This window comes from Triturus cristatus, chromosome 8 (assembly GCF_964204655.1).
Source record: "Triturus cristatus chromosome 8, aTriCri1.1, whole genome shotgun sequence".
NCBI classification, from domain to species: domain Eukaryota; kingdom Metazoa; phylum Chordata; class Amphibia; order Caudata; family Salamandridae; genus Triturus; species Triturus cristatus.
Genome location: NC_140591.1, coordinates 1,685,515,711 through 1,685,543,447, shown reverse-complemented (window position 1 = coordinate 1,685,543,447; position 27,737 = coordinate 1,685,515,711). Strand labels below are relative to the sequence as shown.

The 27,737-nt window shown below is 44.4% G+C and overlaps 1 protein-coding gene across 1 annotated transcript in view; it reads right to left on the bottom strand.

Annotated features, from left to right (window-relative positions):
- Window positions 1-10,166: 10,166 nt before the first annotated feature.
- Window positions 10,167-27,737, bottom strand: part of LOC146808604 (TRPM8 channel-associated factor homolog) — a 126,509-nt gene continuing 108,938 nt past the window's right edge. Inside the window, 3 exon segments of the mRNA XM_085623624.1 lie at window positions 10,167-10,438; window positions 16,875-16,883; window positions 22,505-22,810. Of these exon segments, the coding sequence (XP_085479750.1) occupies window positions 10,167-10,438; window positions 16,875-16,883; window positions 22,505-22,810 (587 nt within the window).

Below are 27,737 nucleotides of genomic sequence, written 5' to 3'. Positions count from 1 at the left end.
ATCACCAAGCTTAATTCTCGACAATAACTAGATAAATAACTAGACACTTCGGAATACTTCGGAATACTTGATATACTGCTAAACAGTACAGATACACTGCTAAAACAGTGCAGACCGGATTTGTGTACCCAAACCCGTCTTGACCGGCACAACCTATGTGCACGTCAGAAAATGCCTCCCCAGCAATGGTACTCACCGGGTAGCTTCGGAAACGGAAGGCCTCAGTAACTTGAACTTGACTCGGATTGGACTGGACTCGACTCGACTCGTCGGACACTGGGCTTGACGTCGGACTGGTGGGTCTCTGTATACCTCGGATCTTGCTCTCTCAGCTAGGCTCTGGTCGGGATACTTCGCACTTCTCACCGCCTCGTCTGGGTGTTGATTGCAGTCTCAGTCGCCCCCACTTGACCGGAGGGAGATACAGGAAATCCTGCTGGTACGCGTTATTGTCCGTCCAGCTGTGGCAGGAGACCGGGCCTGCAACGCACCGCCGGCGCGTGAGATGAGAAAGTGTCCCTGTTCGGGCGCCATCATGTGGTAAATATTTCTCCTTTACCGGGACTGAATTTGATACAGGAACATTATAAAGTAGCTCAGTAAAATGAGAGGCAGAATCCGTGATATTAGAGTTTCAGAATGGGCTTTATTCCAATAAGCGATTATAATCGGATGCTTCAAGTTCCATCACCACGGGAGTTCAGGAAGTGAAGTACATACTTTATTGACAGGCAGTAACTTTTATAATACATACATCATAATGAAGTGAATACAGTAGGCGTAACAATTGATAAGGACATTGACGTTTGGTTCTACGTAACCGAAAATGGGTGTAATAATGAGTAAAAAGGAACATGATTGGCTATGATGTAATACATAGGTGGATCTATAAGATAATACTTGGCATTGATGCGCGCGCAGCAGTCTGACGTGTAATTGACGTGTAACTAGGGGGTGACGGGGACTTGACATTTAGCTCTACGTGTGGAGACAGGAAGTCTGGGGGGTCAAGTCAACCTAATCCCAAATCATATCTAACATCCTATGTTTAAAGAACTATGTTATCCACAAAAGAAGGACTCTCGGACAGAATCTATTCTATACTGACTGTGCGTGCGTGTACAAGCGTCTAGGTGGCTACACTGAATGCGAGGGGGTAGGAATATTCCATGGTAACAGGGCTATGAATTACTTGCATGAGGACAGAGAAGATGGGCCTTTTTTGCTTGGTAACTGGAAGAATGTTTACTTAAGCTACTAGGCAGGAATGCATCGGCTGAGGGGGAAGCAGATAATTCGAAGGTGAAATACAGTTCTTGGCAGAGAATAGGCTGATGTCAGGCTTCGTGAGCCGCGCAGAGAATGAGACAAAGTTCATGGTCACAGATGCAGGTTTGAACTGGAGCTTTCAGAGGCAGAAGGCAAGAGGAGTTCGATGACAGAATCAGGGCCTACTTGCCTGGACTGTAAAATGGCATAAGTGAACCATATAAAGCCGGTGGCCTTTCATATTTAGGAATGGAATATCCAGCCCATTTATGGCGGATCTGACAGAGGACATGTTGACGGTGGACGCACATGTGTTTGCGTCATCATTACTGGAACTGGAGGGAGCATACATGTACTTGTGACATGCTCATAGAACCGTTGGGGTCCAAGATAGGGGACATAACTGACCAGAAAAATCCATATTTCCACAGTTTGATGTACTTCAGGATAAGTTTCACTTACCCTCTTCAGATTTTCTTAAATATGAGCTTTTATGTAATTCTATATTAGACTCCTTTCCTAATAACATTCCTTCAAATATAAATTCAGATTTGACAATTTATATTCAAGCGGTATCATCTTCGTCTCATGCTTTTTCATTAATGTACAAGAAGCTGAATAGTTTCAAGGTAACAATATCAATGGGATTTAAATGTTTTGAAATAATGAACTTTCAAAATCTTTCTCATATGATATTTGGAAAAAAATATGGTTGAATAATATTTCAGGTTGGTTACCTGTATCACTTTATCAAAAAAAATCTTATATTCTGTTTAATTGCTTATGGACCCCCTTAAAGTTTTTTCAGGGTAAGCTTATTCCGAGTTTGAATTGTTGCCATTGTAACTCGCATAAAGGTTTGTTAAAACATATGCCTTTTAAATGTACATTTGTTTTTAATTGTTGGAAAGAAGTTTGGGACATTATACAAAAAAATTCCAATTTCTCTGAAGAACTTTCCTTTAATATGTTGATATGCAAATTCGTTGCTCTTTCTAAAGAATTGTCTGACTTAGATTGTAAACGTTTACATTTTTTATTGTCAGCTGCTCTCAAGTCTATTACAACTCGTTGGGAAGATGTGTCCTTATTATCTGTTCTTGCTTGTTGGTCATGGATTTTTTTCACTAGAAGAGGTGCCAATTTATCTTTGTCTGGTATTACTCATAAATGTGACTCTTATAATTTGTTTTGGAAACCGATTGATCATTATTTAACTTCTTAGCTATATCCTCTTTTTATTTACTGCCCTATATTGTAAATTACACTTGTTTAACTAATAGTAGCAATACTCAAAACTGTTTATACGATAATAACTAACTGTTTCTTGCCCTTCCTTTTTATTTTATGATCACTATATTTTTATTATATTGTACCTGTTTTATAATTAATTAATATTCTCTATAGATAAACCTCTTATAAGGGCACTCTGTATGGTGCTCTTTTTTGTAATGTCACTGTTTATTATAAAATGTAATACATTATTTTGAACAGGAAGGAGATGGTAAAATATGAATATTCTGCGACCATAATGGGATATTTTCGACCACAAAAATTCTTCGTACATGTGGCCCCTGGACCTTTCACTCAATGTAGAGCCAGGATCTCCATCTACGGCTATAACAAGAGAAAACTATGGATGAGAAATTTGGTATCTTTATTGATGGACTGATTTAGAAGAATCAGATAGTAATCATGATGTTTTCTGCAGTCAATCTTTAGCCACTGCAGTTTTTGCAGGGTGAATTTGTTATTAACAGACAGAAATGCTGATAAAAACGTTGTTTGTAGCTGTCCAGGGTGAAAATGGATACAGTGAGAAGGACCAGTGGAACATGTGAATTACTTTTGATCCACTCTCTAAGGAGCAAGTACTGAAACGATGAGCTGCGCCAGTTAAACAAGAAATTATGATGTATAGCAACCAATATCAGAAATGAGTTGTGGTACATTCTTGCTAAAGTAGCAAATAGTAGCTTATTGGGGGAAACAGGTCCTTTGAATGGATGCACCCCATTTTTTTAGATAAAACAACATAAAATATTTTGAAGCTATGTACCTCATTTCAAGTGTTCCATCAATTCCATTGGGATCGGAAATAACAGTTATAAGCACCAGTGAAATTATAAATTCCACTGTCATTTTCTAATGCAAGGCTCCTGGGTGAATTTTTAAAAACTGAGGGGCACCTTCCTGCACAAAAACAATCACTAAAGTGTTTTCCTCTTTCAATGCATGCTGCAGAATGCAGCACGCATTGAAAGAGGAAAAAACGGGGAGAAATGAAAACATTTCTCCTCATTGCGTCACCCTACGCCACCTCTAGGGTGGCGTAGCTTCCAGACGCATCTCCATATTTACGATTTCTCGTAAATCTGGAGATGTGTCTTGTTCCATGGGTGTTGCATGGGAACACCCACAGCAACACTCATGGAACGCCCCTTCAACGCAAAGTGCTGCGTGTGAAGGGGTCGTATTAACAAGGAGAGAAAAAGTCACGCAGGGTGACTATTCCTGTCCTTGTAAATATGGAGGAGCCCCCAGCGCCACTGGTATGTCACGAAAAGTGACGTACTGGTGGCGCAGGGGGCTTGTAAATCGGCCCCTGAATTTTTTAAACTGTGTTGAATTAACTAAAAATTGCACTTTACCTTAAAGTCCTGATCCCTCACGACTGCCACTAGATGGTCTCGCAGGTCAGTGCGGGCTGCCATTTTGGTTAACCCTCTAGTTGTTCTGCTCCCACTGTAGTATAAATTAGCACGCTGACGCAACCACACAGCGCTGTCATTTTCTAATGCAAGGAGCTGTGTCAAGGCTCCTGGGGAACTTTTAAAAACGGAATTTTTAAAACGGTATTGAATTTGTGTGTTTTAACTAAAAATGTGCACTTTACCTTGAAGTCCTCATCCCTCACGGCTGCCACTAGATGGTCCTGCAGGTCAATGCAGGCCGCCATTTTGGTTAACGCTCTAGTTGTTCTGCTCCCACTGTAGCATAAATGAGCACGCTGATGCGACCGCGTGCGGACATGCGCAGCGGGTGCACCGAAGGCAAGCACGTCTGCGCTCGTCCATGACCGGATTGCACCGTGCGCCAAAAACCCTGGTCAAAATGCTCCTCTGACATACTCGAAAAGGGACTTTACTAAACATTGGAGCTACAAGCAAGCAAAATAATTGTAAACCTATAAATTCTCAGAATTTGTTTTGGGTAAACCATTGCCTTACATTCAAGTTTGCCACATGTATTAATCCTATTAGTCTTCACAATAACAAAGCCAGGGCTACTAACCCGCCCGTTGCGCGCATGTGCGAGTCAAAGGACTGTGCTTTGAATTGTGTTTTACTTAATACCAGGTCACTTCCTAAACATAAATACGGACTTGCTGACTATTTTGATCATTACAAGCCGGACATTATGCTCCTCATGGAGACATAGACTAATAGTTCTTCTGAGCCGGACTTGAATATGGCCATTCCAACAGGATACGACAGAGAAGGACAGCGCGGCGGGGGGATTGCTATCGCATACCACTCCAATATTAAGGCCACATTTGCAGCTATCCCCCAACTGAAGGAAGAAGCTGTCCTGTTTACATTTAAATGCAACAACACGACAGCTTTTAACGGGATACTAATCTATCGCCCACCCGGTCCTAGGAACCCTTTCATTTCCTCCATACAGACTGTTATGGAGTCCTGCATGGAATACTCTAATTTCTCCCTATTGGGGGAATTTAATTTTCATTTAGAGTCCACCGAAAGTTGGGACACTATCAATTTAATTGATGGACTAAAGAATTTCGACTTAAATCAAATTGTTACCGTACCTACTCATACAGGTAAACATACATTGGATGGCATCTTTACCAACTATGCTCGGATTCAGTTCAACAGAACACTACCTATGAGATGGACTGATCAAAGTGCTGTTTTGTTTGAGCTATCCCTCATTGGACCGCCCCTCAATGAATCAAACAATAATAGGATGGGCACAACACGTCCCTGACGAAAAATAAAAACTCCAGATCTGGAATTCACCATATGCTGCCCAGTCTGCATACTGACCCTGATTCCACAGCCCTTAACTTTGCTGGCTGGATTGACTTCACAGCTAAGAAGCTAGCCCCAGAGATGCGTACACGCATCTGCGGAAAACAACCATCAGCCCCGTGGTACACATCTGAGTTAAAAGAACTAAAGAAAAAATGCAGGGCTAAAGAACAAGCATGGAGGAAAGAATACTCTAGAAAAACAGTATAAAGAAACAATAACCTTGGCAAAATAAAGTTTTTTCACTGAGAAAATCAGTGCTGCAAAAACTTAGCCAGAGAACTTTTAAAAACAGTCTCTGCCTTATCCAAATTTGATGAAGGCAAACAATTCAGTCCTAATACACAATTCTGTGACAAATTAGCAGAGTTTTTCAAGACAAAGTGAAAAAAGTATACAATGAGTTCTCCAGCGGCAAGGGCGGAGATAATCTTGATGGGCTTAACAAAGGTGAGGCAACCTTGCAGGGTCACCTACAAAAATGTAATCCCTTAACGCCAGAACGAGTCGAGAGGCTCATAATGTCAACAAAATCGGGATCCCCACTAGTCCCTTGTCCTGCGTTGGTCCTTCACATGGTTCCCAAAATTATTGCAGACCATTTAGCACCCCTTCTTAACAACATCTTGAACGCTGCTATCTGGAAAAAATCAATGGTTAGGTCTATTTTGAAGAAACCGTCTCACGATCCAATGGAGGTTAGCAATTACCGGCCCATCTCCTGTCTACCGTTTCCATCTAAAATTCTTGAAAAAGCTCTTAATGAAGAACTGCGCCTTTTCCTAGAGTCTAATGACAAACTAGACCCTGTGCAACACGGATTCCGGCTCTTACATAGCACAGAGTCTGCCCTGATCGCTGCCACTGAGGAGATACGTGTCCAACTGGAAGGGGGAGAGAAAGCTGTATTGATTCTGCTTGATCTCTCAGCCGTGTTCAACACAGTTGATCACCAAATACTTATTGTCTGAAATAGGGATTAAAGGCGGAGTCGCCAATATTCTCAGAACCTACCTAACTGACAGAGAACAAACTATAGTGATGGGAGAACACAATTCTCATCCCTACGCCCTGCCCCAGGGACCCTCACTATCTCCAACATTGTTTAATGTCTATGTCACCCCACTGGCCAAACTCATGCGCTCTCACAGCTTCACTGCCATTTGTTATGCTGACGACACGCAAATAGTGGTGTCTCTATCTTCAAAGCCCAAGGACCTTGCAACTAAATTTTAAGATGGTATGGTTCAAATTATTAGGTGAGTGCGAGATAACTGCTTAAAGCTGAATATGACAAAAACCAAAGTGGTTTTGTTTGGTAGGGATATCTCCTCCTGGTGGCCGGAATCAGCCGGGCCCTGCCAGCTGCCAGTAAAAAGGGTAGAAACCTCAGGATCATGCTAGATGACCACCTATCACTATCTGACCAGGTCCACAGCATCACCTCATTGTGCTTCTTTATGCTGAAGTCTCTACGAAACAGTTTATTTCTCATTCCTCTGGATCTTAGGAAAACAGTTATCGTTGCTCTGGTGCTATCAAAAATCGATTTTTGTAACGCTCTCTACTTAGGGGCAAACAAGAGAACCCTACGCGAGCTGCAAACACTACAAAACGCAGCTGAACGACTGCTGCTTAAGATTCCTTAATTCAGTCCTATAACCCCAAGCATTCATGATCTGCATTGGCTCCCAGTCCAGGCAAGGATCCGATTCAAATCAATGTGCATTGTGCATAAGACATTGAACGGGTCTGGGCCTGCCTATCTTAGCAAGCATATTAGACGCCACATCCCACCACGAAACCTCAGGTCATCATCGGCCTCTTTACTCGTGGTTCCCAGGGTAAGGACTGTAAAATGGGGTGGCAGAAGCTTTTTCCATTTGGCCCCCAAACTATGGAACACACTGCCCATCAGCCTTAAAAATCAAACCAGCAGACAATCATTCAGGAAATTGTTAAAAACATGGCTTTTCGCGCCAAAACCATAGTTGTTTATCATTCCTCTCTTGTATAGATCTATGACAGCTAGCGCTAAGACGCCTCGGCAACCACGCGCTTTATAAAACCTTTCATTTCAGCAGGCATACTCCTGTTAATTTCATCTGCACCAAGCAAGTGAGGACTCTTGTGTAATACTAGAAAACAAATCTGTTGGATTCAACACCGTAAATTTGATTCCTGCAAGTTATTCCACAAAACGTGATAATCCATACTATCCCCCATTCTCCAAAATCACCTGGAGCCCCGATAACAATCATTTTGAAGAGGGAAATTCTGGGGATTGTAACAGGCCTGTGTAATGATGTGAAGGTTATACATGCAAACATAGTTACCTTCTCATAATAACTCTTTAGATTGCAGGACTCTTTATGGATCAGATGATACCGTTTGTGTTTGCTGTTTTTGCATGTAATAAGACTAGAGCTGTCAAGAATGATATGAAGGGGGTGATGGAATCTCAATGCTGTAATGCAAACAAAGAGGCATTGTAACTCTTTTGAAGTACTTTAGAATGCCATTCTTGCAAACATTACATATTTTTGTGTTTTAACAAATGTTCTAGACTATGATGGGGAGAAGGTTCCCTTTGTGAAAATGAATAATTAATCATCTTGAGTTTGTGTGATTTGCGAGTTGTTTTTAATGTGAAGATGCGCATGATTCTGTTCTACAGTGCAAGGTGGGCTGTACTGTAAAGTACCACTCTAGAGGTTGCCTAGCTCAAGAATGATGTGCAAATGCATGTCCTGACATGCACAAAGTTCTAAAATGTTTGCTCGTGCTAAGGGTATAATGACAGTGGTTCCAGAGGGTGCGGGTTGTTTGTCAGATTCCAAACATTAAGTATTGATACAGGTCTAGCACCTCAGTGTTGCCTGACAGTAAGGAGTGAAAGGTGCTTTTGCAGGACATATTGCTGGTGTTTTGAGATGGCAATGTGTTTTTGATGTGAGTAAAGTGATCAATATGTATGAGTTGTCTAAAATGTGATGTGTGTCTGGAAAATATGTATGAGTTGTCTCAGACGTGTTGTGTGTCGGGAGAATATGTATGAGTTGTCTCAGATGTGGTGTGTATCTGGAGAGTGTGTATGAGTTGTCTCAGATGTGGTATGCATGTAGAGAATATGTATGAGTTGTCTCAGATGTGGTGTGCATGTGGAGGGTATGTACGAGTTGTCTCATCTGTGCTGTGCGTGTGGAGAATCTGTACAAGTTGTCTCAGATGTGGTGTGCATATGGAGAGTATGTACAAGTTGACTCAGATGTGGAGTGCATATGGAGAGTATGTACAAGTTGTCTCAGATGTGGTGTGTGTATGGAGAGTATGTATAAGTTGTCTAAGATATGGTGTGTGTATGGAGAATATGTACGAGTTGTCTCAGATGTATGACATTACAACGCGTGTCATTACAACGCGTGCAGTTACATCGCATGCGTTACAACGCATGCGATGTTACAACGCTATGCCATTACAACGCAAGTCTTTACATCGACTTGCACTAGATGGCGTGCTAACATTAGAAAAGTGTAATTTACTATTCCAACTCCAGTCCACGTAACAGTAGGGAAGGTGTTGGGATAGTAAACTACACTATTTGTAATGTTAGCACGCCATCTAGCGCAAGTCGATGTAAAGACTTGCGTTGTAATGGCATTGCGTTGTAACATCGCATGCGTTGTAACGCATGCGATGTAAAAGCTGCGCGTGGTAAAAACCGCGTTGTAATGGCTGTTCCCCGTTTGTCTCAGATGTGTGTGTATGGTGAATAAGTATGAGTTGTCTTAGATGTGCTGTGTGTATGGAGAATAAGTATGAGTTGTCGTAGGGGTGGTGTGTGTATGGAGAATTTGTATGAGTTGTCATAGATGTGGTGTGTGCATGGAGAATGTGTATGAGTTGTCTCAGATGTGGTGTGTGTATGGAGAATATGTACAAGTTGTCTCAGATGTGATGTGTGCATGGAGAACATGTATGAGTTGTCTCCGATGTGGTGTGTGGATGGAAAATATATCTGAGTTGTCTCAGATGTGTGTGTATGGTGAATATGTATGAGTTGTCTCAGATGTGGTGTGTGTTTGGTGAATATGTATGAGTTATCTTAAATGTAGTGTGTGTATTGAGAATATGAGTTGACTCAGATTTGGTGTGCGTATGGAGACTAAGTATGAGTTGTCTTAGATGTGGTGTGTGGATGGAGAATAAGTATGAGTTGTCTTAGATGTGGTGTGTGGATGGAGAATAAGTATGAGTTGTCTTAGATGTGGTGTGTGGATGGAGAATAAGTATGAGTTGTCTTAGATGTGGTGTGTGTATGGTGAATATGCATGAGTAGGTATAGATGTGGTGTGTGAACAGAGAATGTGTATGAGTTGTCCCAGATTTGTTGTGTATATGGAGAATATGTACAGTTGTCTCAGATCAGTCATCATAAGCTTCCTAGTCTCCAACTCTCAAAAGATGGTTGCACACATAGCAGACATGCGGTTCGTTCTCGGTTGTTTGTCTTGTGTCGAAGATCTTACCTCACAACACACCTATATCTAACTCATATATACACAGAGCGACCAACTTTCTCCAAATCATTACAGTTTCCGGTATGAGACTTTTGTGTGATCACTTAAGTCATTCTGGGTGTTGTAGACTTTTTTTGATTTCATTGAACAAACACAATGCTTTTTAGGTGAAATGTTCAGGACTGAAGGCTGGAATGAGACACAAAAGGAGCAAATAGCAATGTACGAGATTATGTTTATTATGATGAAGTCAATAAAGAAGTTGCTGGAAAACCAAATTGAATCTTGAAGTCACTGTGAAACAGGACTGTGGTTTCCATAGTCATTGCTTTCCAACAAACTTCTTCATTGGGCTCTCCTCCCACTCCGGCAGTGAAGACAGTTTGGTAGAGAGGCTGTCTTTGATTGGCCAGCCCCACATCTTGAAAAATGGTGCCAGATTCTTCTTAACCTGATTGGAGAACATTTCTGCCCACAAGTTCATCTTGTAGGGGTTTTCATTTTTGATGTCAGTCCTTTTCTGGTAGTCAGAGAAGAGCTGGATGAAGGGAGCCCAGCCAAAGCCTTCCTGCAGCTGGGAGACAAGAGACAGTACTTTTGTAAAACACACACAGGCATAATATTAACCATATGAAGCAGAGAGTGAGAACCAAGCAGTCTTGAAATCATGACTTGAAAGTATTGTATGCAATTGGGGTATTCATAAAGCACACACCTAACCAGAAAGCAACAGAGTACTACAGGGGTTTGTGAGTTTGATGTGTATGACGAGAAAGACAGGAAAGAGATAGGAAATGTGCAATGCAGACACAGAGGAGAAAGGGGACTTTCAGGTGGGAGTAGTAGTAGTAGTGGCCTACAGCTGGGTGTTACGTGATGAACAGGGTCTCCAGTTGCTTCTGGAAGTGAAGCTGGGAGGAAGCCTGTTGTCACATCTGGGTGGGAAGAAGCTCCAGACCTTCTGAATGGAGCAGGAGATGGCTGTGTGATGCAGATGTGGTACCATCAGGGCCCCTTCAAGCACTTTGTCCTAATTTGTATCAGTGCTGAGATTTAATTGATTATTTTTTAATTGTTATCACTTACACACCAAAATTACAGAGGATTAAAAGCCATTATCAAATGAGCACTATACAGGCATTTACCATAAGGAAATATGTTCAAATGGGGTACATTATAGTAGGTATAGACAGCACATACCCTCTAGTCAAAAACAGTCGAACCCAGAAAGTCGGTCGGTTAGCTCACTGCCTATAAACACCCCGCCAACTTGCACAGAATATTCCCACATAAAGTGACATAAAGTCATAGCTATTCATTCTATAAGTTATGGGGGAAAAGCCCATCCTGCCATTTTGCACCATCCATATAGTATTACCAGAGACACCCACTGCGTGGTCTCCCTCGAAGGTATGTGCATGCCATCTATGTGGGCGACATTATCCGGAATTAGTCACACCATAAGCGCCTCCCATGTATCTCTAGCCCTAGAGGTCCCTGGTTGCAGCATCATATGTGTTTGCACACAGGCATTACATATCATTGTATCCTTCACCCCTTCATCCCTTGTAGGACAGTTGGTAGGCCTCACTTTATGGCGGGTCTGTGCTTAGCTGATAACAGTGCTTAACAAACAAGAGAAACCCAAATATCCATGTGAACGTAAGTACTGAACATACATACCATCACAATGGTTCACACAGAACTCATTTCAAACAAAAGTTATTGTAATTCACAGAAAAGCGCCAAGAAAGATAGTGGTATTAGCACAGTAGGTTCGGGAGGACAGAAAAGAGGTATTCATATCATAAATCATCTCTTGAATGCACATTTAAACTTTGATTGTGAGAAGTCACCCCCGTGTGAAAAAACCCACAAACTTGTGAGTGGACAAAATAGTGCGATACACAGGTATGTTGGTAGCTAAACAACCCCATATTCCATTCCAGCGGCCTTCATTGGCTGTTATTACATCACCTGAGCACTGTGTTTGCAATATGTGTCAATAGGGCTTTGCCCCTTTCTGAAGATATAAGGGCCTGTTCAGAGGGGGCCTGGGTTCCTGCTGTCCAGAAACGAATCAAACAAGCACTGTCACCAATGTTTTTAGACAAACTCCAAACCTCATGGGAATGGGACCTATGACATGAGCGCAATGGCGCATGGGCCACAATGGGAGCATCTGGGGCTGAAATGTACCCACAGAACACTCTGCAATGAGAGGCAACAGAACAGCCGGAAATACAAATAACCACAGACACTTCTTGTGGTGTAACAGGAGCTTTATTATTCTACTTGTTATCTCTGCCTTGTCCCTACTCTAACTGCCCCTATCCTGTCATGACTCCTCCTCTTCCTTCCACCACCCTGGCTCCGCCCTCCCCAACTACTAGGCTGCTAACTCCATTACATCTCCCCCTTTCTTAATAAAACAAACAATCAACAATGCTTCAGTCCATTTCTACAATGAGTCTCTTGGGTGGCTGGATTTCACGACGTGGCCGTAGTGACATGTTCCCAGTGGACACGCTCGGCACGGACTCACTCTGCTGACCTCTGCCTCCTGTTTCACTAATGTGGTAAATATTTCGTTACCGGTACTATTTTTTATGCGGTAAAGTCTATTAAGAATAACTCAGTAAAATGAGAGGCAGAATCCGTGGTATTAGAGGTTTAAAAAGGCTTTATTCCTATACAAAGGAATACAATTCGAATTGTAGGCGTTCTATTCCATCACCACGAAAGTTCAGGAAGGAAGGGCATATATTATTGACAGGTAATCATTTTTATAGAAAAGGCATTACAGTGAAACAGATGCAGTAGGCGTATCAACTGATAAGACAAAATAAAATATGCATGCGTAACTAGAATAGGCGTAACTAGAAAACGTCATTATACATGATGTCACAAGTGGGTGGATCCATAAGAGAATCCTGCAATGTCAGCAGAAATATTTGGCAGAGATGCGTGCGCAGCCGCATGACGTGTGATTGACGTGCAACTAGAGGGTGAAGGGGACTTGACATTTAGCTCTACATGTGGAGACAGAAGTCTGGGGTTATGTCAACCTAATCCCAAATCATATCTAATATCCTATGTTTGAAGAACTGTGTTATCCAAAAAGAGAGGTCTCTTAGGATAGAATCTTATTCTATACTGACTATACTGACTGTTAGTGCGTGTACAAGCGTCTAAGTGTCTACACTAGATGCGAGGGGGTAGGAATATTCCATGGTAACAGGGCTATGAATTACTTGCATGAGGACAGCGAGGCCTGGCCCTTTGCACGGTAGCTGGAGGAATGTTTACCTAAACTGCTAGACAGGAATGCATCGGATGAGGGGCGGAGGAGATAATCTTGAAGGTGAAATACAGTTTTTGGCAGGCGACGGGCTGGATCAGGCACCGTTAGCCGCGCAGGGAGTGAGACAAAGTTCATGGTCACAGATGCAGGCTCAGACTGGAGCTTTCAGAGGCAGAAGGCAGGAAAAGGCTTGATGACAGAATTCGGGCCTACTCGCCTGAATCTGTAAAAATGTGGAAAGTGAACCACATAAAGTCGGTGGCCTTTCATACTTAGAAAAGGAATATCTGACCCATTCATGGTGGATCTGAAAGAGGACATGTTGACGGTGGACGCACATATATTTGCGTCTTCAAAACTGGAGCAGGAGGGAACATACATGTACGTATAGCATGTACATGGAGCCGTTGGGGTCTACGATAGGGGACATAACTGATCTCAAAATTCATATTTCCTCACTAGGATCAGGTTCTTCAGGTACGGGAGTGTCAGTCGGGCTTACCCCAGGTCCTTTTATGTCTCGCGGACACCTCTTGAAGGGGGAGGTGTTCCTGGTGATTCTGCGTTGTTCAGATTCCGCCGTCAGCATCGTGCCCTTCTGCTGGGTAACTAATAGTGGCTCATCACGGAATCGGGAATCAATCTTTCTCTGCTGCTCCTGTTTAACGAAGACATGATCCCCTTCATGCAAGGATGGAGACCTCGCCCTCCTCTTGGCATCGGCATACGATTTCATTTTGTCCTTGTTATGCTTGTCAATCACAGCTATTTCCTGGTGCATGTAATTTGGTGATACCGCTTGCAGAGCACCTTCCCCTGTCGGAATACGATTTCTCACTGGCCGCCCTAGCATGAGGGTCGCAGGGCATTGTCCGGTGGTTGAGTGGGGAGTTGCCCTGTAGGCTCTTGGAACTTCATTCAGAGCTGCCTGCAGTTCTCTCTTCTCAGCAGTGGCTTGCTGAAATGTCTTTTTGATCGTAGCCACCAATCTCTCAATGGTGCCATTCGCTTGTGGCCAGAGTGGTGTAACTTTTCTGTGCTCAAAGTCCATGTGTTTCGCAAAAGCACTGAATTCGTGTCCATTGAATGGGGGCCCATTGTCTGTTTTGACTTCCTTGGGGACACCCCATGTTGCGAATATCTCATCTAGCACTTTGAGAGTGCAGGAGGCACTTGTAGACGATATTATTTGTGCGATGGGAAATCGTGAATATTCGTCAATTATGGCAACCACATATTTTTCAGACTGCAGCGGTCCATAGAAGTCCATGGCAACTTCTTGCCACACTCTCTACGGGGTAAGGTGGTCATTTGTAGTGGTGCCAGTGGATTGCTTTTGCTGGTCAACTGACAGAGATGGAAATCCTTCCGTGTAGCTTCCACCATTTCCCGAATGGCGTCCATGGGAATGGCAGGTGGCAATGCTTGGTTATCCACGAAGTGGATATACTCCTCAGCAATCGATGGTTTGGATTCTGACGACGGCAGAGGGTGGCGGGGCATGTAGTCAGCCAGGTTCTCCGCCTTCCCTGGTTTGGGAAGTAATTTGTGAAACTTGCTGACACAGTTCTTATTGTCGTTACCGTGAATAAGACTTCCACCAGACGAAGACGCTCCGCAGTGGGGAGGCTAAGTAGGCAGTCGGCTTCAGGCCCTTTGATGACATGTATGACCGCCTGTATGGTGATGTCGCCATGGGTGAGAGTTGTGTGGAATTTACCCAGACAGGGGAGTGGTCTTTTGGACATCCACGTGAAGACGCGGACCGGTGCAAAAGTTAGTGGGGGTTTCGGGACCATTTTCTCGTGTTCCGCAACTGGGATATAGTTCAGCGAGGCTCCGCTATCCCATATAAATTTGGTGTCGTGATTCCCCACTTTAATATCTAGGCGTGGATACTTTTTTAGTTGATCAGGGTCCGCAATCAGGTTCAAGTGTTCCACAGTGTAGGTCGAGTCTTTGGAGGAAGATGATCTCGAGTCCCGAGATGGGGATCTGCGTCCCCAGCGTGACCTGCGTGATTCCCGGCTGGAATGTGATGAACCTGGGGACCACCTGGGCTCTCCTTGAACAGCTCTAATGTGATGTTTTCTTGTGTCAGAGTGGGACGATCTCATTGTCTCACCTCGCCTTTCTTTGTGATAGTCCCCGCACATGGCTTCGAAGTGATTGGATCGCCCACATTTCCTGCATCGCTGACCCATGGCCGGACAGGTGTCTATATGGGGATAGTCATAACCACACCGATAACATCGGCTAGTCCTCTCTGGCTTTTGGTCTCTTCGCCCCGTTTCTCTTCTCCTGTACTCCGGGCGTCGTTGGTGAGACGACGGTCTCTGTCTCCATTTATTCTCCCGCGAAAACTTCCTTCTGCTACGAGGTCGGTCTCGAACACGGTGCGCTTGCTCCTGACGGCTGTTGTGTCCCGTTTCGATGGTAGCGGCGTGTTCCTCCGCTTCGTCGTATATACGAGTCATTTCTTCTATCTCTTCCAATTCGTGGGATTTCCTCAGTAGCCGTCTCCTGAGAGCTTCTGAGTGACAGCCAACTATGATTTGTGATTTGATAGCAGCGTCAGGCGAGAAGGTTTCAAACTCACAGTGTCTCGACAGCCGTCGTAACCGGGTGATAAATGCATTCATTGCCTCCTCTTTTCCTTGACGCGCTTGGTGAAACTCGTGGCGCTCATAGTCCACGTTTCTTTTATGTAGAAACTTTTTGTTTAGTGCCTCACGCACCTTGTCATATGTTCCACTATCTGCAGGTGAGAAATCCTTGATGATTTTACTTATCTCCCGGCCTGCTAGGTTGCGGAGGGCAATTAACTTCTCTTTGTCTTCCGTCACTCTGGATCCCTCGATGTAATCTTCGAAGTCTTCTAACCATTCTTGCCACTTGGGGCCCATACTCCCTCCTGTGGTCACGGTCAGAGGTTCCGGAGCTCGCAGGTGTGATCCTCCCGCAACAAGGAGCTTCCTCGACGGTGAGACAGGAGGAGTCACCATAGTGTTGTTGGTTTATTCTCACCCTTTTGTTGGCGCCTGTGTCTTTATCTGTTTTTGCCAATGCTTGTTTATTTGTACTTGACAATGCTTGTTTATTTGCACTTGACAGTGCTCGTTTACTTCTTCTCACCAATGCTTGTTTATTTGTACTTGCCAATGCTTGTTTGTTTGCACTTGACACGGCTTGCTTATTTGCTGGGTGCCTGACTTAAAAATGGCTGCTCTGCAACACTCAAGGGGTCTGTCTTGAAAGCCGCCTGACTCCAAGATGGCCGCCGTCACTACACACGCACGAGGCTTTCTCTCCTGGCTCATTCAGTCCTTTCCATGCTGGACTCACCGGCGGGCAGCTTCAAGGGTGGCACTCCTCAGGCCCTGCTTTTCCTCAGTGGCGACAGCTATCAGGTGAGGTCGGGGTGGGCTCCCGCCTTATTCTGCAGCTTCCCGCTTTTCCCTCGCGACAGCGTGCCAAAGCTCACGCATCGGGCGTGAGGTCTGCCGGCATCGATGGGCTTTCAGCTCCTATTTCAACGCGCTCACCGGCGCTCGCTGGCAGGCTTTCAGGGACAGCGTCTCCGACGTTGGGGCACTTCTCTCTCCGCTCTTGGGCACAAGGCAGGGTCGGGGTGGGCTCCCGACTTCTGCAAACACTAGCGTCATTCAAGACACACGCATCTAGCGTGAGTCGCGCTTCAGAGCGATCGGCTTCGTAACTTCAGGCCGGTCCACACTTGTTCCTGTGGCTGCTACCGGCTCCTCGACAATCTCTGGGGCTCCGTGGTCAGTGGGGCTTACTCATCCCACCCTCGTCGCCAGTTGTAGCATCGCGCTACAAATAACCACAGACACTTCTTGTGGTGTAACAGGAGCTTTATTATTCTACTTGGTATCTCTGCCTTGTCCCTACTCTAACTGCCCCTATCCTGTCATGACTCCTCCTCTTCCTTCCACCACCCTGGCTCCGACCTCCCCAACTACTAGGCTGCTAACTCCATTACATCCTGTACCGTCACTGTCTGTGGAAGAATCCTCATGACCAAGACAAGTTTCTTATTATAGAGCAACCCTGTTAATAATATTAACAGGCCTTTGAGGCCTTTATGTTTCGCAATTAGTTTATTAAGGAGTAGATGGCACACTACGCAAGACTAGGAACTGTATGAGGAGAAGTATCTATGTGTCCCACTTCTTTTGGTTATGGAAGCTGGTAACCATGGGCTCAGGTGTGTTTCCTGAAGCATTACCAAGTATACATCACGCCTGTCCAACAATGTTAGAGGCATGTTTACAAGAAAGTGGTGGAGCACGGTATAGCTCCAAAACTGCTAATACCCCGCTCCATCACTTTAGAAACACAGGGATGCACTGTATTTTTCTCCCTGCACTGGTGCTAAATTCAGCTGCCTAGTGCTGACACCTAGTGCCGACGCAGGCACACTTGCACTATAGTGCAAGGGTGCAAGCGTCGAGGGAATGATTGTTTATGTTCAGGAAGGTGTCCCTTCCTGCACATAAACAATCCAGAATGGTGATTTGCAACTCCTGTGTGTACTGCATTGTGCAGCACACATAGACGTTGCAAATCATAATTTTTTAAATAATTGTTTATGTGCAGGAAAGGACAATGTAGCACATATAGAAACAGCAAAAACGAGGAAAAATAAAGCATTTCTCCTCCTTTCGCCATGTAAAGACAAGGTTTTCCCTTTTGTGGTGCTGCTTCCTATTTACGCCACCCTTGTAAATCTCAAATTCAATGGTTGTTGCGGTGGAACACCCACGTCAGGGGACTGTTGTCCTGCTACCAGGGCGATAAAAAGCAGAGACAGCCAGCGATAAATGATCGCTGAGCACGGCCGCGATATTTATCGCTGGCCGTTGCTGATATGGCCCACAATTCTCTTGCTGTTTCCCAAAGCTGCTGCCGCTCTTGTTGCTTCCGCTCTTGTTGATGCTCATGTACCTACTTGGAGTGGGTTCATTTCTGGCCTAATTGTGTCCCCTGTTCCTTTAGTTTGTTCGATTGCCCTTTCTTTTGTACACATCACTTATTTCCTTCCCGTGCCCTGCTCAGGGTTGCTGCTCGGTGGATTCTTTTCACCCGCTTTGAGATCACCAATCATTGGTACTAGGGCCGCGAGGGGCAGTCGGTCCGAGGGCTGCAGCATTGCAGAATATATTTCCAGTCACATGGGCTCTATTTGAGACCCTAATCCCATATTTAATTCTTAGATTTTGGGGCAGATTTACAAGCCCGTGCGCCACTTTTGCGTCACTTTTCCCATGTTAAAAATGACGCAAAATTGGCGCAAGGGGCTTGTAAATCTGCCCCAAAGTGTTTCATTTCCTCTGGTGCATTCAATGCCTGCCAATTGGTCCTTTTTATGTGGTGAGTGAGAGATTCTGTCCATGGTTTTGTTGAGATCTCCATTTGAGTCTGGGCTCCTGCCTTCAATGGGAGGGAGGGGCTTGTGTCCCATTGTGGTCTGTATCAATGGTCTTTGGAGGACGATACCAGAGAGACTTGGGCGGCTCTTTGTTTTCAGCATTGGGCTCCCTAGTCATCATCATCAAATAACTTTATTTCGAATCCAAAGAGGAGTCATAAAAGTATACACATAATAAAAACAGTACACGCATATTAAAAGAGATACCCAAAGATCCAAAATACAATAAAAAAAAATGTAAACAGTGCGTTAAAAATAACATTTGACAGGTAAATCCATTATAAAAAATTATCACTCGCTAACTTCAGTAACAGTTTCTAATGGCAAGGGCCGATCTAATAAAACTCAATACAGCATTACAAATACTTGGGGTGGACAAGGATAGTAAATGGATAGTAATTGTTCATAGGCCTCTCTGTAAAAACTGGAACCAAAAGATACCAAGACTGGTTTAAGAAATCTATTTCTTGGAGCATTATACAATGCACAGAATAAAATAGAATGAATGGTGCTCCCTAGTCACCTTGGGCCTCTAAGATCCCTGTGTTTCTTGATGCTGTCATACCAAGAAACTTTACCTTCTACTTTTATTCAGTTTTTTCAATTTTTTCTTGTTTTTTCTTGGAGAGGAGTGCCCCCAAATCCATGCTTGCTTCATTATTCCCATTACTTTGCTCATTTTTGGGGGTGTCCAAACTAGTGACCCTGAGATGTTACTGGACATCTTTGAGATTCCAAATCAGCCCTCCGTGCCCAATGATCTTGGCGGACGGACACTTTCCTTCTCCTCATCCAGCTTCGGTGGGGCCCTCAGAGCAGGACGCCTGCTTTTATTGACTTTTAACTGGGGCAGAAAATGTCATTCTTAACAGGGGTTGTAGCCCTTCTTCCGTGAGGGTCTCCCTTGACCCGCGTGGGCCGTGAAAAGTACCAGGGTCACTGTCGGGCATTTCCTCGGCATACTAATGAAGGTCTTTTTTTATTTCTGTTTCCTTGCTGGTTTCTGTGATCATTGTTGTCCTTGTGCCTGAAGAAGCATCGTCCTACGAGTCCTCACTCTCCCCAGTCGAAGTCTGCCTCACTATCATGGACTTTGGCGACTTTGGGGGATTGGCTTCAAGGATTGTGGGCACCTCTTACCCCTGTTTCTCCAATTTCCTCTGTCACTTCCATATTATACGGAAGCTAGCACAATGGTGAATAGAGAGCTTCAAGCTTCTACTTCTACAAGCTCTTTAGCTCTTTAGCCTGGAAACCAATGAATCTTAATCCATATTCCGCGTTCTGTTAAAAGGTTACTATTAAATGAGCTATATATAAATTATCTCACAAACTAGCAGGTTGGTTTTGAGCGTGGATTCTAAAGTAAATTCAAAAAAGTGCACCCCAAAAACCTCACACGTGTGTGCTTGATATCCACGCAAGACCACCCTCAAGCCTCAGGTGCGCTGATGCTGTATCATGTGCACGAGCCGGGCAGCCAGTCCTTGGAAATGGAGAATCTTGTGGCGAGCGAATTAGCGGATGAATAGGCTGGTACGTAGATGAGCTAGTGAGCGGATGGGTGGGTACGGGGTATTCTTGCTTCCACTGCAAGCACAAGCTGCACAATCCAGACAGCCTCTGCGCGTTGTGTGGATCCCACTGTCCTAATGTGATCACCCTCACCTCACCACACAGCTATCCTGCCTCCTGCTGCCAGCCCACAGCCGGCTTCCTCCTGTCCTGGCTTTCTGGCTTCTCTCCTGGTCTCTTACTGGCTGCAATACATTGCCTCAAGTCACCAGTGCGGAGCCAGAGGGGCCCAAGGGCTCAGGGCACCGCCATGTCATCTCACTTGGGCTCACTGGACTCCACAAACTCCACAAGCTCACCACTCGCAGCACACTAGCTTCTCCCACGTGCCTGGTTTGCACTGGACATCTGACCGTTTCCTGTACAGAAAGAAGAAGTGTGGCTGAGCAGGACAGTACCGATCACATACAGCCTGGCATTAGCTAGAGTTTGACTCAGGGTGAGGCTACTAGAATCAGACAGGAGAACCTGAGCCTTCTGTTTAAGAATGACTCTCTTTGTTTTGTGAAGGGCTATCTTCTTGTGGCTTGCCAGCAGAACCAAGAGCAGTTCTTGCTGAATGCGAAAACCTTCTTCGTGAATATGGACATCGACTTTGTATGGGTGAGTGTCAACAGTAGACGTAAAGTGTTTTTAAGTTGCCACTTGAGTAGGTTCTACAGGATTGGGCTCAGTGCATTCCAAAGCTAGGCTCCCACAGCACAGGCGGGCTGTCCACGCTGGCATTTCAATAACATCTGACATAAACAAATGGATTTCCATTCCTGGATCTCACCTTGGGCTCCAAAGTTTAATTCAAGAACAATGACTGATGATACTTTGAGCCATGTCTTTCTCGAGCTTTGAAATTGGAACGATTTTGAAGTTAATCTTTTACGCAAGTAGTAGCCAATGTACTTCAGATTTGAGATGGTTTCCTTACATTGAAAGAACCTGCTGCTTGGATTTCGATATCTTTCTTTGGACCTTGTGTTTAGACAACATTGAATAATTTCTTGATCCTATCAAGGCTCTGGTAAGTTTACCAAAATAGAGCAGCAATAGTAGCATGAGATGAAAGTTGGCGCTTGTGATCACTGATTTTGTTTTACTGCTTTGCTGGGGTACGTGTGGCCAATATTTCCTACATCCAAGTGAAGGTAAGTCTGTCATGGAAGGGATCTCTAAGTCATAAGACGGCCATGTTTGATCTACTCAGGCAGAGATATTTCTCCTACATACATTGATAAATGTGTGTCAGCCAAGCTGTGGTATTTTCGCTCATACAGATTTGAGTATTATCAACGACACGGTGATGGATAAGGCAAAGTCAACTGGTCCAGCATCAACTGTTTATATTGAATCGAAGAGGAGACAGCGAGGAGCCCTGTGGAATCCCACCTGTGATGCCTTTCCCGGTCGACAAGGAGGAGACTGCACAACCAGAAAGAATAACACCAGTGGAGGCTTGTTCCAGAGCCAGAGATCCCTGCACAGTTCAAAGAGGATTCAGATTTCTAAGTGATCCGCATCTCGGGAGGATAGTAGATCTTCACCAATATCAGCAATTGTAGTATCTATCCATCTTCTTGGTCTCAACCCAGATTTTCCGGCCTGTAGATTTGAGTTGGAATATATGATTTCTTGTGGTTGCCATGCAACCTCTGCTTCCTGATCTTTCTACAAAAGGGAAAGTTAAAGATGGCTCTACACATTCCGGGATTCTGCCGGTTGCCTTATGGCTTCTTCAGCTTGTTATTTTTTTATTTTTTACTTTTATCTTTGATTTAAACAGATATCACAGCAATCATACAAATACAGGTATCAGAGGCACACTACCGGCTATGCCGGGGGACTCCGTCCCATACATATACAATACCAGCAGCTATGAGGTAGCAATTAAGAGTACGATTTAAATCAGGGATATTCATTCCATCTGTCCATCACACTTCGCTTCCCTTGCTCCTCCCCCCCCCTGTACGTGTCCCCATTCACATCGGAATCATGCTGGTCATCTCCATCTGGGTCCAAATTCAGGGCAGCATTGCACAATTTCCGCCACTCACTAAGGTGCAGTTTTTCGTCCCTACGGTTTAGTTTCATGTGGACTTCTTCTGCTAAGGACCACATGCAAATGTTCCTAAGCCATGCTGTTATACCCGTGCCCCTCAGCTCTATCCAAGTGATAGCCACCATGTGCTTAGCTAGTACCGGCATCAGTTGCAACAGCTTGTAAATCATTTTACACTTCCTGGGTTTCTTAATGTGGCCCAACAAGCCTTGCAATGGCGCCTCCTCAATGTGAAAGTCTGTGCTCTTCTGCCCTCTCTCCACCACCTGGTTCCAGAACCTCTTCAGTCCTCCAGCTTGGCGCCTCTCCCAAGGTAGTCCTTGATGCGCCGCTCTCTGCTCTCTGGGTGAAGGCCCCCATGAGCTTTGCTCCTTGGAATTCCCAACACTTTCTCATGCACGTAGATTGGCCAGAGGTTGACGGTGGCCTCTGTGGTGTTAGGAAAGATGTTCCAGGTCCAGCTCTGCTGATTGTGCCCCAACTCATGGATGGGACCCCAGATCCCTCCACTAATCTTATCTACGTCAGTCAAATGTTTAGCGGAGTCTGTGAGGCACATAATGGGATAGCCAGAATGCATCAAGCCTGAAATGAGAAGACAAAAGAAAAAGACTACTGTTTCCTGCAGAATAACCATGCATAAAGAACAACTCACTTCCTCCTGCTTCTACAATCAAAGACATGTTTGACCCTGTGGGGTTGTCGGCATGATCTCCTTGTATCAGTTTGATACACACACTAGGAGGCTGCACACATTAGAGACAAATCTTCTAATCATATGAGCTCCTCTTCACAGATCATTGTAAAGTTACAGGGATTGAACATCTGCAGATGAATGACAGAGACCAAAGCAGTATTGACAGAGGAAGCAGGGCATGTTGTTACAGGGGGGGAACTCCCCACCTGACACGCTTGGCACCAAAAAGGCAGGGCTGTGTCTTGGATAAACAAGGTTCTCCCTGAATGAATGACTGACAAAGGATATGGTGTAGCACTCTGCCTTGTTGGCACCTTATGATCTGAAATAATCATAGACTGCAAAAGGTCCTGGGACAGGGTGCATCCAGTGTGACTTGTCCCCATATACAGCCCAGTCCTGTAAATGCCACTGAGCAGCCAGGGTACCCCAGCAGGTGTTTGAGCTGCACCAGAAGTGGCTGGCAGCATATCTGCACCAGAGAGAAGAGAAACCTGAAACATATGCCAAACTTGTTATTGTAGAGTGAACAATTTCACTCATCCAACCCAGGAGGCTGAGGCAAGCGTGCGGTCTGGATAAACAGGAACTTCCTGGCCACCTGGTCTTGACTTTGGCCAGGCTACTTGAAGAAGGTGCATAGGACTTTCCTGTCCATACGGATGAATATGAGTCTTCAGGGGCCTTCCTACCTCTCGTTCAGCTCCCGTCCAAGCACGGGAGGCAAGGAATGGGGTTTAGATAGTGTATGACACAAGCAACTGCTCACAATAACAATTAACCATTCTAGAAGAAGAGGTCTGCCCCTGGGTAGTGATAGACCACCATTTGTAGCAGGAGATCCAAGCCTGCTAAGCAGGGACAATTCTGATAAAAGTGCTTGGACTGGTGCAGCAGCACTCTCGCCAAGATGAAATGGTGGGCAGGGTGCCATGTTGTTGTGGTCCACTGGGCACTTTCATTGTATTTTAGATACATTACTCAATGACAAAAACAATGACCCTGATCGGCAGGGTGTGCGTTCCCTGAGGGTCGTTGTCTTCTTGCCACGGTTCGCTGTGCCTTACATGGCTGACGTGTATGAGGAAAGCTCCAGAGTGGAAGGCCTTCCCTACATAAGGGGGGAGGGAGCAGCCCTGTGGTGGACAACATTGACATCAGGTGGTCCGCCATGAGTTTAGGGGTGCAGTGTCTCTTACAGCTTAAGGTGAAGCTTCTACTTTATTGACCTTTCAATAACCCCCTAAATATTTTATTTTGCTTGTTGGAAGGTGCAGCGGGTGTAGTTGGGAATCAGACAGAAAATGAGACAGTCCTTTCCACATCTAAATGTGCCTTAAATCCTCAAAATTAAATGATACTACTTAAAAAGTAACATAGGTTGGTGCAAAGTAACATAGTTTGGTACAAAGTAACATAGGTTGGTACAAAGTAACATAGGTTGGTGCAAAGTAACATAGGTTGGTGCAAAGTAACATAGGTTGGTGCAAAGTAACATAGGTTGGTGCAAAGTAACATAGGTTGGTGCAAAGTAACATAGGTTGGTGCAAAGCAACATAGGTTGGTGCAAAGTAACAAAGGTTGGTACAGCCATTGGCAATTTGTGGGGAGAGACTGGCTATCTCTGGTGTGTTGCGTATGTTAAGGGGGGTCCCCAAACTGCCCTACGCATTCACCTGCACTTCACACACCCTTGTGGGACTTCCTGTCCCAGGGTGCAACTGTTGTCACCACCTCTGCCATCGATGCCGCTGACATTGTGGGGGAGGTGTGTCCATCATACTCATAGCGCTGCCTCTCTCCCCGCGAGGTGGGACGCACCCGCCAGAGACAGAAAGAGGCAGGGCATGGACTGCGACTTTCATGTTTACAAGTAGGTGTTAATTTTGAAATTGTAATTTATCTAGGACCACTGGCATCATCTATCATTGACCATTACAGAGAAGTCGGGTCTTTGCCTCCAAACCCTCATCAGTGTTGTGTCTTGGTAGTTAAATCGGCGTCCAAAGTGTTTGCTCGAACGGTTGACCCAATTTCAAACACTGGGCTTCTAGCTCCTATTATTTTGTGACAACGCGTTTGGTTAGGATGCATAATATAAGATTAGTTCTAGAAAAGCTGATCTAGCTGTAAGTGTTATTATAATAATAGGAACAGAGAATATGGGAAAAAGAAAGGCTACGGAGACTGTAGCGGGCTAGAGTAAAATACCTAACACAGCAAAGCTAAAGAACATAGCAACAGATAATGCACCATAGCCGCAGTGGATGAGCTAATTGAGGAGGTAGAAATGATATTGTCTAATGGGGAGAAATTAACTAGTGACGGCACAAAAAAGATAACCACTTACTATGATAAATAGAGCAAGTCCAACTGCTCAAAACCCCACGTAGGACATCTCATTGTTCACCATGCTTCTGGTGAGATGGGGCCGCAGAGTCTAATTTTGCCATCGCCCTCAGCGAATCAAGAGAAGGACGATCCGCTCCAAATTTGCGCCCCCAAATCTAGCATATCACCCCCTGTTAAAGACGGGAATAGTGATAGTGAGACAATAACAGTAAATTGCTCAACTAGATATGCACCATTAACCGCATCTCATGACCAACGAAGTCCTGGATTAGTTAAACCGGCCCAAAAATGCAAGTATAGACCAAGTATTAGCAAGTACAAGGCAGTGCAAACCCAGAGGATAAAGGACACTGAACACTCCAAAGAATTACATCAGAAATTAATTGGGGCTTTTATTGCACAAAACAGTATTGCCAAAAGCGATAATGTAGGAAGTAACAAGGAATACCCCTCCGAGAAATTAAACATTTCCCAAGGTTCCAAACTCCAGGATGGGAGACCACAAAGCCTACTTCAATCAGAGTTTCCCAGACCATATAGAGAGTGTTGCATTGTTGATTGCCCAAGCTATCCCAAGTATCCACCAACAGTACCAGGGCTTGGAAACAACCAATGATATAGAGGACCCAAGCTAGGAAAGTCCGCTCCCCCACCCAGACACGAAGAAATACACATGATATATCCAGACACCCACATTCCTCGACATTTAAACATCACACTAAAGGTACCTGGCTAAATTATAGGACAGGGCAGGAGGACTTGACAAAACTACAGCCATGTAGGAATGATAAACACTATCCTGCCCAACAGCAAAACATGTACCCCAACTATCTTAGGAAAGGAACCTATGATGTGTTTATGGTAAATGTCCCCTGATTAAAAGAGGGTGGTAGAGAAGATGAGGACTCTTTAAAGAATAAACAAACACATTGGATTAGCCATAAGTGCCAATGTTTATCTGGTATAAGATCCGATATAATTAAAGCTGAATGTCTTCAGCAGGAAACTGGGCACCAGGATGACTTAAAATTAACTTTCCAATCTAAATGTGTTGCTGACAGCCCTGGACATACATACCCACTCATCGGTTGAATCCAGAATTAGATTCAAGCAGAACAAAACCATGCCTGAGAAGATTGATAACCCTCCACTTATCCCTCAGGAAATCATTAATCTGGATTTAGTAGATTGACTGGCTAGGCGGGGTAGTTCTAATGTAAGGACGGAACTTATATCAACTAACTTAGATATCACTTGTACCCCCCTAGTGGCTGGCCAATCGGATGCACACGACACTCAGACACATAGTAGACCCTCACCCGGCATTAAGGATGGTGGAAATATGCAATCCAAACATAACCTTGACCCGCATTTTGAGGCACCTCCAGAAAACATGAAGATGATTTCCTGGAATGTAACTGGGCTCAAGCAAAAACCTTCTGATCCCGAATGGCAGGAATATATTGGGAACTATGATCTTGGTTTACAGAATCCCCCTACAACTAGGGTATAGGTTATTTAGTGTGGAGGCACTTCCTTCAAAGAAAGGGAGACCCTGGGGTGGGCTTGTAATATGGGTTAAAATCAACCCAAATGTAAACATAGAAATGATTAGTTCAACCTCTCCAGACATTCCAGACATTCTAGGGCTGAAGTTGATGCTACCAAACAAAACACATATGTTTTTAATATTTATAAAGGACCAAGATCACTTTCGACAGAATCGCCAGTAATACACCTGCTAGAAGACGCTTTTGAATCTATAGAACAAGATGAAGCAATTTTTGAGGGGGGTGATTTTAATAGCTGTTATGAACATATATTGGGGCTAGAAACTATTTTCAAGGATGAAGACATGGCCAGAGGGATTCCCGTTTCATTTACACTCCTCGGTGCCATGCTCTATAGCAGCCATGCAACTAGTTCATTTCACTATAGAAAGAGCAGGGAGACAGATTGCCGCTCATACCACCTATTTCACCAACATGGGGGACATGCCCCGCAATTGATGGTGAGTTTTAACCGCAGATAAGTCAAATGGTCAATGATCCTTGACCGAACATATCCTCTTACGTGCATCTATAATGCTTTTTCTGATGCATTCATGCAGTATATTGATGCATGCCCAGACTCTATACCATAACACAAATCCATTATCACCTGACCGAGAGTACAAAAACCTTTTTAACAAAACCACAAAAAACAGGTCCAAACTTAAGACTTAAGAATCAATCTTCTACCCCCTGGTACAACAAAGAGTGCACCTTAGCCAAAGGAAGATTACTAGTGGCCCGCAAGGCCTATAATATGACACAAATTAGGCAATTAAGGCTGGAATATAAAAGGGTAAAGAAAGTAGCACTAAGGAGCTGGGAAGATGACATCTGGAATGATCTAATCATTGCAGCTAGAATACATAATCAGCCTGCCTTTTGGAGAATAGTTGCCTATGGCAACAGAAAG